Genomic DNA, 14,218 nt, shown 5'->3' on the forward strand with positions numbered 1-14,218 from the left:
ATTTTTATATTATATTTGTGTTCTTATGCTTTAAGGGGAGAATATGAACTGCTTTGGGCCTTATTTCTCTTCTTTGGAATCTAACAAGTTAAGGTATGAGAAGGTATCCCTAGCTGCATTCTGTTCCGAGGATATTCATGCATCCCCAGAAAGCATGATTTGCTTGAGAAAGATAATTTATGCCTAGTCCTGATGGTATGTTTGTCCCTCATTGACTGGCTCTTTCCTTGTAGCTATTCAGCTGCTGGTAGCCAGGCTGTAACTACCCAAAGGACATCATCTACAAGAGATGCTGTAGGCGAGACTTTTTAGAGGACATAAACTCTCACCATGCCAGGGGGTGTCAACCCTCAGAAATCCTCTCAAACTACTCCACCTCAAGAATTTCTCTTAAACCCCAACATTTTCAGGCAACTATCTTTTATTAGGAAGAAATTCTAAAATTTATTTGAATAAGAAAAATAGATAAGAAAGCACATTATAAATTGTGAAGCATTCTACACATGCAAGGAATTTAGGAGAGTGGCGAGTGAAGAGGGTGAGGGTGATTCAGTATAATTGGGAGGGTTGCCACCTGTCTGGAGGGTTAGGGTTTGGCTAGAGAACAATGAACCCTTTCTTCTCCTTGTGACTGGAATGCACATTACCATTACCGTGCTCAAGCTGTGAGGGCTTCTTAGTACCTATTCTTAGATCTTTGAAGGAAAAACCCTTGTTCCTTCTCGGGGAGAGTGACTTGGGAGGACTTTTAAGAACTCTGGTTCTACCTCATAGCAGGTTCTGCCATCCACTCTCACTCCTGCTGCCTCTTCCGAGGACTTCCTTGTGGTGGTCTATACCCCTGTAGGCTGTAGAATTAGATAGATGTAAAGTATAACTGAAGTTTACATAGCTATCTTTTAAGCCATATTACCTTATATGAATCTTGGGAGAACCTAGTCACGTTTTTGGCTGTTTAGAGGAGATTATGTTGCTATTCATACTTGCAGATAAAGCAACCATGATTTTAAATCTCCCAAGTCAATTTAGCACAGTGTTTTGTACATAGTTGCTTAATACATATTTGATTCAAAAGAAATCTTTTTCCCTTTCTCTGATCCTTCTTTTTTTTTCCCCCACCTTTGATTTTTCATCCAGGTTTGAGTACCAACTTTATGATGAATGCTGTATTATTTTTTTAAGATAAATTAACTAAACAGAAGTTAGATTTGCTCCTTGAGAAGTTTTTAACTGAGACTAATTCTTAAGACAAAATTCTGCGTACCACTTAATACCTTTTACAGGTAGAATACATTTTTTATAACAAACATTTCCCATTACTTTTATATTTGAAAGCAAACATTTCCTCTTAAGTTTAACTTACAGCAGTGGTGGTGTTTTTCTTTTTCAGTGAACTCTTATAAAAAATATTCATTAATTAAAAATAGCTGCCTGCTACAGGAAACAGCTCATGTAGCAGCTTCTGACACTGTTCTAAAAACAGATCTGAGCTGCTTGATTACTGAAGAAGAATGAACACTGAAAACTGTGTGAACAAATTCAGGTAAAAGCATGCTATGTTTGAAGAAGGGTCCATATGTTTTCTGATTATAAAAGTCATATGTACTTACTATAAAACAACAACAACAAAGGCTGTAGCAATGTATTATGTAGGAGTGAAATTCACACCCAAATTGTGGTGTCTGTTTAGTCTGGTGGTTTCCCCCAGATTTTTTTTCTATGCATATGCAAACTGTATAGAGTTATTTCTCAATGGAATTATACTGTTTGCAACTTACTTTTCCATTTGTATATATTAGGAATTTTCCACATCACTTCTTTCAAAATCCTCCTTTATTTTTATTTTATTTTTTTTAAGACAGCATAGTATTTCATTGTATAGCTGCACTATAATTTGTTTAAGCCACTTCCCTGTTGACAGACATCTGTCAGTAGGGACAGGTTGATACCTTTTTATTAAAGAAAGATGTTTTTTCCCCTCAAAAGTCATGGTTTTACACTTGAAATTGAACACATTTACAAAAGGAGTGTATTGAAACTACTTTTATATATTGAGAATTTGCTTGTGTCTGGAATTTTTCTAAACACTGATGTGAAAATTGGGAGAATGAATACAACAGTCTTATGAGGGAGTTATTATTCTTGTCCCAATTCATCCGATTCAGAAAACCTCCAAGTTCCCTCTATGCCATCTCGATCATCAGAGGATGTGCAGAAAGAAGACAGGGATGACGAGATCTGACACGTGTGGACCCCCATAAATCCAAAGGAGCCAAGCAGTTGCCTCAGCCTAAGTGAAGGCAATACTTACAAGTTCTTGTTTGATGTTACTGATATTAAAAATTGATGCTGGTGGCCATCACAACAGGTTTGGGAAGGCCTGTCATCTTAACCCTTCTCAGTGCCCTTGAGATGGCCTGGCTGTATTACCACAGATTGCTTGGTATCTGTGTAACCCCTGCTGACTTCCTGATTCTGAATGAAGTTGCCTGATGCATAGGGCTTTTTCTCAGACTTATCTGTCTGTGTCGCTGGTGCACCTTCCAAGCCCCAAGAGATGCCATAGAATGCTGAGTGCTCCTTCCCTGACTGGTCCTCCTTGATGGTCTGTGTAGCTGCTTTGGCCTAGAAGAAAGAAAGAATAGATTGGTCCTTGATTTCCCCACTTTCCCTCAGTTAAGCCTCTTTTCAGTCTGTGCCTATTGATGTCGCCTTAATCCAAGAGAAGCAAATGAATTCAGACTCTAATCCCAATATTTTGCTAGCTAAAAGAGAAAGGGGCAATTTTGTATTTAATTTTTATCACTTTACACCAATGCATTAACAAATGGGATGTTTACAATTTTTTTTTTTTTAACTTTTCAAAGTCACATCTAGCTTCATGTATTCTCTATACAGGAATAATTTTTAGAACTTTCATTTTTCAAGGAATTCTAGATTATTATGTTTGCATTTTTATTCTCCTTTCCAACTAGAATAGTGCCACTGTTATCCATGTTTGCATTTCGGAGTTCTTCTCAAGGTTTGAATATTTGTCTTTCATTTTTTTTTGTCTGCTGTATGGTGGGGGTCACATTTCATTCTTTTTCTGTGTGCTATCCCCTTCTTGCAGCACCACTTGTAATTTTTTTTTTTTTTTGAGGCAGGGAGTGTACAGGCTGGGAATTGTCTTTCTCCTTTTATAAGGGCCTTTGCTGTTTCAAAAATAAAATGAATGAAAAAGAATAAAATGAATGAAAGCTTGCTTACGTGTAAGTTCCAGCACAGCTTCTATGGAAGGTGTCCAGTAAAGTTTCACATTTGCTACCATGTAGCATAAAATGCAACATCATTCATAGGGCAGTGTTCTGTATAGGGGATCCGAAGATATGGGTTTCAATCTTGGCATGATACTACTTTGCTAAAGACCGTGGTCAAATTCTTAACCAGTCTAAACTTTTGTAGTCCAAACTTTAGATGTATAATTTTCCACAAACCTTTCTAGTTCCAGTATTCTATAATGAGGTATATTTGTAGAAAAAAGTGTCTTCAAAAATACTGAGAGGCTGTGCTAGTTTGAAAGGATGTATGGACCCTAGAAAAGTATGTTTTAATCAAAATCCCATTTCATAAAGGTAGAATAATCCCTATTCAATACTGTATGTTTGAAACTGTAATCAGATCATCTCCCAGGATAATGTGATTTAGTCAAGAGTGGTTGTTAAGCTGGATTAGGTGACGACATGTCTCCACCCATTTGGGTGGGTCTTGATTAGTTTCTGGAGTCCTATAAAAGAGGAAACATTTTGGAGAATGGAGATTCGGAGAGAGCAGAGAATGCTGCAGCACCATGAAGCAGAGAGTCTGCGAGCCAGCCACCCTTGGAGATGAAGAAGGAAAATGCCTCCCGGGGAGCTTCATGAAACCAGAAGCCAGGAGAAAAAGCTAGCAGATGATGCCATGTTCACCACATGCCCTTCCAGCTGAGAGAGAAGCCCTGCCTGTGTTTGCCATGTGCCTTCTCACTTGAGAGAGAAACCCTGAACTTCATAGGCCTTCTTGAACCAAGGTATCTTTCCCTGGATGCCTCTGATTGGACATTTCTATAGACTTGTTTAATTGGGACATTTCCTTGACCTTAGAACTATAAACTAGAAACTTATTTAATTCCTCTTTTAAAAGCCATTCTGTTTCTGGTATATTGCATTCGTGCAGCTAGCAAATTAGAACAGATTTTGGTACCAGAAGTGGGGTGCTGCTGCAGTTTGCAAATACCAAACATGTTGAAATGGCTGTTTAAATGGATAAGGGGAAGATTTTGGAGGAGTTGTGAGAAGCTTGATGGAGAAGGCCTGGAATGCTTGACGAGTCTCTTGGTAGAAATGTGGACTCTAAATATACTTCTCATCAGGCTCTAGACAGAAATGAAGCATGTGTCATTACAAACTGGAAAGAAGGTGATCCTTGTTTTAAAATGGCAGATAATCTGGCAAAGTTGACTAGTGATTTTGGCTGGAAGGCAGATTTTAAAAGCCTTGTATATTTAGCAGAAGAGATCTCCAAATTAAATATGGAAAGTGCAGCCTGGTTTCTCCTCACAGCTTATAGTGAAATGGTACAGGAAAGAGATGAGCTGAGAATTGAACTCTTGGGTACAAACAAACCAGAAGCTGATGTTCTGGAGAATTCTGGGCTTCCTGGACAGGAGACCCCAGAGAACAGTGTGCCACATGAGAACTTGACCAAATGCGGACCAGTCAGCCATTTCAGAGAAAGCCAGGATTGTACATGGAGTTATCCAGAGAGGATTTGTGGAAACTCCTTATGTCTTATGGGCACGATTCAAGGCTACTGCATAGAAAGCCAACGAGAGTGCTATGGGACCTGTATAAACAGAGCTGCTGCCAGTCTGAACTGGGAGGTGCAGAGAAGGGACACATTGGAGGAAAAATAACTTCAGAGGCAAAATCATGGAGGCTGAGGTCTAAAGTCAAGACTCCTCGGATCAGGAGAGCAGACCCACCCAAGCCCGTGGAGAGGATGAGTTTGCCCCAAAGGCAGAGGATGGGCCTTCCACCTTGTTGTAGTGAAAGAGTCATGCCACCTCAGGCCTTGGAGAGAGTGAAGCACATTCCTTGGGGTTTGGGGAGAGCCTGGCTGCCACCACATGGAGGGGTTGAGCGTGTGCCCTGGAGTTGGCAGAGAGGCTGGGTGCAGCCCCAATGCTTGGAGGGGGTGGAGCCGAGAAAAGGTGGTCTCTCCAATGTCCCCCAAGGTTACATTCAGAGAGAGGCAGGCCTCTGCGTAGGCCCCTGGAAAGGGTGGTACTGCGGCTTTCAGAAGCCCCGAAGATAAATGACTCTCAGACTTTGAAATCTAATGGACTTTGCCCTGCAGGTTTTCGAAACCACTTGGGTCCTGTGACCCCTGTGTTCCTTCCTCCCTGTGGAAATCATGTATGTATCCCATGACTGTTCCTCCTTTGTATGTTGGCAGCAAATAACTTGTTATAAGTTTTCAAAGGTCCAGAGAGAGAGGAGAATTTGCCTGAGTACAGAACATGCTTGTATCTAACTTTGATGTGATTTTGTACTGGTTTTAAATTGTATTGGGTTTGATTGTTACTGAAATGCTCTAAAGTTTTCTGGTATTGTAATGGAATTAATGTATTTTGTATATGGGAAAAACGTGTCTTTTTTAGGATCCAGAGGGTGGAATATGCTGGTTTGAAAGGATGTATGAACCCTAGAAAAGCATGTTTTAATCAAAATCCCATTTCATATCATCTCCCTGGATGATGTGATTTAGTCAAGAGTGGTTGTTAAGCTGGATTAGGTGATGACATATCTCCACCCATTTGGGTGGGTCTTGATAAGTTTCTGGAGTCCTATAAAAGAGGAAACATTTTGGAGAATGGAGATTCGGAGAGAGCAGAGAATGCTGCAGCACCATGAAGCAGAGAGTCCACGAGCTAGCGACCTTTGGAGATGAAGAAGGAAAATGCCTCCCAGGGAGCTTCATGAAACCAGAAGCCAGGAGAAAAAGCTAGCAGATGACGCCATGTTCGCCACATGCCCTTCCAGCTGAGAGAGAAGCCCTGCCTGTGTTTGCCATGTGCCTTCTCACTTGAGAGAGAAATCCTAAACTTCATAGGCCTTCTTGAACCAAGGTATCTTTCCCTGGATGCCTCTGATTGGACATTTCTATAGACTTGTTTAATTGGGACATTTCCTCGGCCTTAGAACTGTAAACTAGAAACTTATTAAATTCCCCTTTTAAAAGCCATTCTGTTTCTGGTATATTGCATTCCCACAGCTAGCAAACTAGAACAGAGACTTTTGTTAGTAAAATTGGACCATTTCGAAGAGAAGTGGCAAAACAAAGTTGAAAACCAGTTGAATTCTTTGTAATGACGTGGTCAGTCCTGACTTACCTACTGCTGCAGTGGTGGAGAGTATTTGGTGATCAGATACTTCCTGGGGCAGAGATTTTGCTGACTCCAAATCAGGTAGGAGAGGGCAGCTATAACCTCTACCTGCTTGGTATTCAAAGCCTTTCGAGAAATTCAGAGGTGTCTTAAATGTCTGGCACTCTGGGCATTTATTTCAAAGAAATGAAAACTTAGGTCCATGCAAAAACCTATACATGAATGTTCATAGCAGCTTTTTTTTGTAATAACCCAAAACTGAAAAGGATGAAGCTGTTCTTTAATATATGAATGGCCAAACAAACTGTGGCACACCTATACTATGGAATTTCTATGTAGCAGCAAAAAAGAATAAACTATTGATATACCTAAGAATTTGTCTGGATCTCAAGGAGATTGCTAAGTGAAAAATAAAATCTCAAGAGGCCACATACCATATGATTCGATTGAAATAGTAAGCTGCAAATGACAAATGTTTAGAGATGGAGACCAGAGTAGTGGTTGCCGGGGTTAGGGGTGGTGGGGAGAGGGATTTGGATAGATATGACTATATAGGCTAGCACAAGGGAGCTCTTTCTGCTGATTAAATTGCAAAGAACTATGCACACACATTGTAACATTTGTTTCCTGGTTATGATATTGTACTGTAATTATAGAGGATGTAATAATCGGGGAAACTGAGTGAAGGATATACTGGGCCTCTCTTGTGACTCTATACGTATTTCAAAATTAAAAATTTTAAAAAATATATATACTTAGAGTTTAAATCTGTACTGACCACTAGCTATATATGTGGGGTTTTTTTTTTAATGAAATGCTGATACTTTCTCTAGAAAAAATATATATGGCTTTTAATATTAATGAATTAAAAGTAAATAAGATTATGGTTTTTAATGTTAAATGAATTAACATTAAATAAGATTAATTTCAGTTCTTGGTCATACTAGCCATGTTTCAAGTAATCACGTGGCTACCTTGCTGTGTACCACAAATATAGAACATCTCCATCAGTACAGAAAGTTCAGCTGGGCTGCACAGCTTTAGAGCAACCTTACTACCATGCCACCTGTCAGATGTGTTGGTACCCATGCATTTCTTAGTGAGTTGTCTCAAATTTGTAAACCAATTTTACTATAGCAATAAAATTAAATAGGAGTAATGGATTCAGCATGCATTTTTTAAGGTATCAAATGATTTTTATAAGGCTACATCACACAACTTAATAAGAAAAGGAAATGAAACTTTTGCTTCATGTTTGAAATAAGAATAAGGATTTTTCCCTTATCTGCCAAGGCAGTAACAGTTTTCTCCATCATCACAATGTAAAAAATAGAGGAGATGGGCAAAATGAAGGAGATGGTCAGGTAGAGGAGAGAGAAGTCAGCATGAAAGTATTTTGAATAGCCCATACTTTTTATTATCTTCTGTTTCCTTAGTGATCAGCCCACTGGTAGCTTACCAGTGCAGAGGAAGTGTGGTTTAGTAAGCAGCCCTTAAACCAGTCAGATCAGAATTCTATTTCTAGCTTAAAGTGACCTTCAGGAAGTGACAAATGTACACTTCTCATTCGTTCTCAGCCAATAATCAAACTAAGATAAAAACGTCTATCGCTAAGATAAATTATAAGGCTACAGGATAAGTTATTCTACAATGATCCCATTATTCCAGGGCACAAATGAGTTATTTGTAAAACTATTTGCTAACAAGTAGATTAAGTACAAAGTTTTGAGAAATTTAGTTATGAAAAGAGTCACGTGAAATACAAAGAGGAAGTTTAGTTACCAGGCATAAAACAATTTTAGATTTTGAGTTTGGGTGGAAAACACAAGAAAACTCAGATCTAGGGTAGAGGTTTGTATTATTCTGTCCCAGGTTAGTAATTCTGGTAAAATTTTGAAAGTGTAAGCAGACATTTTACATTTCAGAGATCATGTTTTGAAGTTAATTATCCAGGATTTGAATTCCAGTTTTACCATCTATATAACAAGGCTAATAACACCTTGTTAGGGTTAATATGAAATTTGTCCCTTAGATACAATTGTAATTATTGATAATTTTATCATGACATGCAGTTGAAGGATGGTGGTGTTATAAGCAGATAAAAATTTTGTTTATTTTCTTTTTTTTTTCTTTTTTACATGGGCAGGCACCGGGAATTGAACCCGGGTCCTCTGGCATGGCAGACGAGCATTCTTGCCTGCTGAGCCACTGTGGCCCGCCCTATTTTCTTTTTATGGTGCTTTATTTTCAGATGTACAATAATGTTTTATGTGTGTGGTTCTAGTTTTATCTTTATAACAGATTGGTTGAAATTGTGTTTCCTAAAGCCACTCTGAAATTTCACTAAACCTGTGTATGTGTAAGTGTGTGTATGTATGTGTGTATGTATGTGTGACTAAATTGATCAATATCATTTGACATAAAACCAAGAGAATAAATCTATTTTTATAAAATGTAGGAGACCAAGATATAAGCAGTGACTTCAGAAAGGGAATGCACATTTATGAGAAAAATTTTATTTCAGTGTAATCTCTACATCATATCTATTCAGCTATATCCATATAACATCTGAAAGAACAGTGAAAAGGGTCGGTTGTAAAGATATATAAAAATCTACAATGAGCAAAGTCAAATCATCAGTTAATATTCCTTATCAATTTTCTTTTTTCTTATTTTGCCTACCAAACTGCAAAAACATTGAAAAATATGTTGAGCCATGTGCAGTATATTCATTAGGACCCTTCTGGCCCTGGTACACGGTAGCAGAGTGGGACAGTTCCACTTTTAGACAATCGTTCACTAGCATGTGGTTGGTTTGACGTTTCCTCTATGCTCCTCTGAGCAAGACAGAGGGAACCAAAAATGCTGACATTACCACCCGACTTCGTCATCCACACCAACATTTCCTTGTGCAAAACCTGCCCTGACTCTGCCAAGGACAGCTGACCAGTTAAGGGATTAGTGAAGGTTGGTAAGCATCAGCCTTCAGTTGGACGCCACTGTGCAACAAGAACATACCATGTCTCATTACTATGTACCTTCATGCAGATCAGCTTTAATGCTTAGAATAATGCATTCATTGACAGCAAGTGTTTGTTGAAGGCAGCTTATTAGCTCTTAAAATCACCACCTCATGAAAGAATACATGTTAGCATGTTTAAGAAAGAGCTAGTTATTTAGAAGTATGATACTTTGAAAATTACACTAAAAGAAAATTATCTATCAAAAGATCTCAAGTGTATACAGCTTATTCCCCTAATAGCAATATGGCTGTATCTGTCCCACCTTCACATTCTTAGGCTCAGTTTTCTGTCCATGCAATAGGAGGATTTCTAAGGCTTTATGAATTTGTTGTGGATTTCTTCAAGTAATTTTCTCCTTGCTTCTGCTTGTTGGTTCATAAGTTACATTCAATTATTTTATTATACCCATCAAAACTTCCTTAAGTACTTTCAAGTATTTTAAGCTAATAAAATTATTTCATATTACTGTTCTTTCAGAAACACAGTAATTTGAAGTGATGTTATGAAGTTGAATCGAGTCTAGTTATTATATTTAATTCTTACTACAACATCAAAATATCAGATGAAAAATGGATATTAGAATTTGGATTATTTTGTGAACATTGAATCTACTTGATGACAAACCTTTAGGTATTTTGAGAAGTCTATATTATATAATAACACAAATATTCATTGTAATCAATATTTTCTCGTAATATAATATGACAAGGAAGAGAAATTTGCTCATTGTACCTTTTCTTTCTTTCACAAAGAGATTGTTGGGATTGCCAGGCAATCTGCACAGCTGTTAGGGGAAGCAAATGGAAGGCAGCATTGCTCCCGGGATTATGGGAGCTTACAACACAGTTTTATTTACTCAAGATTTCTTACACTATTTCTTATAACTTTATAATGGTCATTAAAACAATAATCCTAAGGTCCTTTAAGACTATTTTTAAAGGATAGTTTATTATAAATCTCAAGACTTTAACCTGCACTGAAATCACACCTAGTTGGCCCATTGTCTGCACTCCACTTAGTTTTCTGAAGTTCTCACTACATTTTGAAATCCCTTTATGGAATTGTGAAACACATTGCTTGTGTAATTCTTTGAGGCTCCACCGCTGCTAGAAGCATTTTGAAACATAGCTCTGCACTTCCCTTTAGTTAGTTTTTTAATATGTCAAACACAAGATGAGTGTGTGATTGGTGTCTAAATACAGAATGCCTATAGCTATTCCCCCTCAAATCATGGATCTAAATAACTCCTCCTCAAGTAGGAAAAAATTATAATTAACTAGAAGAGCAAAAGGCACCACTGGATGTTATTTGGATGGGATCCTTTATGGGGTGCTGTGAGTATTGTTTTTGAAATTTCCATTTCTGAAATTTCTCGGGTTAAAATTCTTGAGTATATGAAGTATATATGCAGATGAAATAATTGGTATTTTCTTTGTTTACTACTGAATGATAAAAATGATTTGTATCATTATTGAAAAATTGTTGTGGATCTACTGCAGAATAGTTTTATATTGTAGTTTTAGCAAAATGGCGTGTTTTTTCTTATTTCTGTGGTCTAAGAACAATGACAGGTAATGGCACTTCTCTCTGTGGCTTCATAGCACACTGCTGTTCTCCGAGAATAGTGAAAGTGAGCTGTGCTTTAAATGCAATCAGTGTTGATCTTCTCATCTGAATCTCTTTATTATAACCTTCTTCCTTCTATTTCTCATTTCTATTTCTCCTGCTTCTGTTTTTAAATAGATGAGCTATACTTTAGCCAATTTCTTAGAACTTATCTGTGTACACAGTATCTTCTAGGTCATCAATTATTGGGAGATAAAATTCCCTCTGCTTTTAAAGCTTTAGCAAAGTATACCAATAATGCAGAAATTTAAGGATTTCTGGAAATAGTATATAATTTATCAGAATCTGAAGTGCAGTTGTCTGGACTAAATCCTGTCATTGGGATTTTAATGTTCTCATTTTCTTTTATATTTGATTTTTAAAAAAAGAAAAAAAGCACTGGAGGTGAGTGCCTTTCTTGAGAGAAATTCATTTGAATGATCAGGTATTTTTACTGTTGGGAATGGAGGGGTTGTTAAGAAAATAAGTTACCAATAACTTTACTATCCAGGTACAACCACTGTTAGTATTTTGGTGTGTTTCTTCACTTTTTATTTTCTTGTCTTCGAAAACTGGGGCAATATAGTATGTGGATTATTTTTTTTTATAATGTAATTTTTTAATTGATATATATTCACATACCATGCAACCATCCAAAGTGTACAATCAGTGGTTCACAATGTCATCATATAACTATGCATTTAGCATCACAACCAACTTTGTGTGTGTGTGTGTGCAAAATGGCATATACGAAAAAGCAATAAATTTCAAGGCACATCGCAATATTTAGTTGTAGAACAGACTTCAGAGTTTGGTATGGGTTACAATTCCACCATTTTAGGTTTTTACTTCTAGCTGCTCTAATATACTTGAGACTAAAAGAAATATCAATATAATGATTCAGCAATCATACTCATTTGTTAAACCCTACCTTATCTGTGTAACTCCACCATCATCTTTGATCTTTCTCCCACTCTTTAGGGGTATTTGGGCTATGGCCATTCTGACATGTTGAAAAAACATGAAAGGGCTGTTAATAATAAAGGAGAGGGGAATGGAACTAACTGATGTTCTGGAGAGGCTGGCCCTTCTGCATTTCAGGATTTATCTGCTCCAAGGACCCATCTGATGGTTTTAGGTTTCTGTAAAGTTACCCTAGTGCATGGAACCTTGTAGAATCTTACGTAATGACCTAGTGTTCTTTAGGATTGGAAGGAATGGTTTTGATTGGGGTTTGGCAGGCTATGATAGATAGCAATGTCTAACTGAAGCTTGTATAAGAGGGTCCTCCAGAGTAGCCGCTTGACTCTATCTGAACTCTCTCAGCCACTGATACCTTTTTTGTTACACTTTTTTCTCCCTTTTGGTCAGGATGGCATTGTTGATCCCATGGTGACAAGCTCATCCCTGGATGTTATGTTCCATATAGCGGGGAGAGCAATGATTTCACTTACTCTCACTTGGGCTTATGGAGAGAGAGAGATCAACTCTGAGCAACAAAAGAGGTCCCCTGGAAGTAACTCTTAGGCCTACCCATAGGTAGGCTGAGCCTCTCTGCTACATACGTAAGCTTCACAAGAGCAAGCCTCAAGATCAAGGGCTTGCTTGCTTGGTCTACTGATTTGGGTGTCCCTATTGTTTGACACAGTATCAGGGGTAAGAGTAATAGTTCCATATTTCTTCTCCCATCACTTAAGGGACTTTGCCAGTACTTTTTGATTATTTGCTTACTATACTCTAGGACGTATCCAGGCATTACATTCAGCTGTGTAGGATTAAAGGCCCTCATTCTTATTCTGGGCTCCCTGCATTTGGATCGTTTAAATGATCTATTCAGAGAGGTTGTGTTAGATTATGTGCTACAGAAAATCTAGGTTCTGGATAAAATAAGCCTTTTTTTCCTTCGGTTTTAAAGAGTAGATGAAGTTCTAAAATATGGACAATGTTTTCCTTAACGCTGTATTCTGAATTACCTTAATCCTGTCCTGACTGGCTTCATTATTATCTCTAAATACCAGGTTATACATATATAACACAGTCTCTCAAAATCTAGAAATAACAATTACCACTCTGACTAAATGTGATTGCTGTATGAGCTTACAGTTTAGGCCCCTGTTTTCTTATAAGTATTTTCTAAAGGAGACCATACAATATTTGCTGTTTTGTTTCTGGTTTATTTTACCTCACCAAATGTACCAAAAGTTAATTCACAATGTACGTGGATTTTTGTATCATGCTTTCCCACCACTCTACTTAACCTTAAATTATTTCGGGCTACTAAGAATTCTTAATAAATATACATTTCAATAATTGTATGATAATCTGTTACATGGTAGTACTTGAATTTAGTTAACATGTCCCCTATTGTCTGATATTTAAATTTTTCAAGATTTTAGACCATAAGAGGCTGTGAGAAGAACATCTTTGTATAATAATCTTTAGAACTGTCATGCAGCGTGCTTTGGGGCAAAAAAACCCATTGTACTTGTATTCTTGACTTAAGCTACCTAGAATAACTTGATCTTAGAATTTTAAGCAGAAACATTAGAATTGGGATTTTAAGGAAGTACGGTGTAGACTTGTTTGTTTAAACTTATGGATATCACTTTTTTTTTTTTAACTTTTACTTCTCTATGACAGACCACCATTGTGCTAACCATTTTTCAAATATTACCACTGCTTTTTTCACAGAGATAAAGTATAGCTGGATCTATAGAGCTTGTGCAAATAGCCAAAACATTGAGGAAAATTAAAAGAAGACTTCAGTTGAGGAAGGCTCTACTTGAAGGTTGCTGTGTCTATTTCTAATCCTCAGGATAATCTTGTAAATTGTAAATAATCTTGTAAAAAATACAGATATGACTCTGTATTTCAGGTGGCAAAAGCAGGCTCGCTGAGGTTAATTTACCCATATCTACATAGTTAGTACTACATGGCAAGTAGCAGAACTAGAGTTCAAGCTTCCAAAGCTTGGGGCATGTCTATTGAACACTGTGGCAATAATTTTTGCTCTTTTTCATTGTAAATATTATTTTGTTTCTATTCTTCTCTTGATAGAAATTGACTATTATGACTAAAGATACTATGAACATTATTGTGCATGTCTTTTGGTAGAATTATTGACTCATGGGTTTATATATGTTCAGCTTTAGGAGATGTTGCCTAAAGGCTTTCTAAAGTGATT

At 37.3% G+C, this 14,218-nt stretch overlaps 1 protein-coding gene across 3 annotated transcripts in view; it reads left to right on the forward strand.

Moving 5' to 3' along the window:
- The window catches only part of FGD4 (FYVE, RhoGEF and PH domain containing 4), a 252,697-nt gene that overhangs the window by 68,905 nt on the left and 169,574 nt on the right, over positions 1-14,218 (forward strand). Inside the window, exon 1 of one of the 3 annotated variants that reach the window (XM_077170480.1) lies at positions 10,099-10,763. The exons of the other annotated variants lie outside the window; for them this stretch is intronic. Within the exon in view, the coding sequence (XP_077026595.1) occupies positions 10,742-10,763 (22 nt within the window). The 5' untranslated portion in view covers positions 10,099-10,741. Of the gene's footprint in view, positions 1-10,098; positions 10,764-14,218 lie in introns of those variants that run through there. 3 annotated transcript variants of the gene reach the window in all.

The sequence above is a fragment of the Tamandua tetradactyla genome, chromosome 7 (genome assembly GCF_023851605.1).
Source record: "Tamandua tetradactyla isolate mTamTet1 chromosome 7, mTamTet1.pri, whole genome shotgun sequence".
NCBI classification, from domain to species: Eukaryota; Metazoa; Chordata; class Mammalia; order Pilosa; family Myrmecophagidae; genus Tamandua; species Tamandua tetradactyla.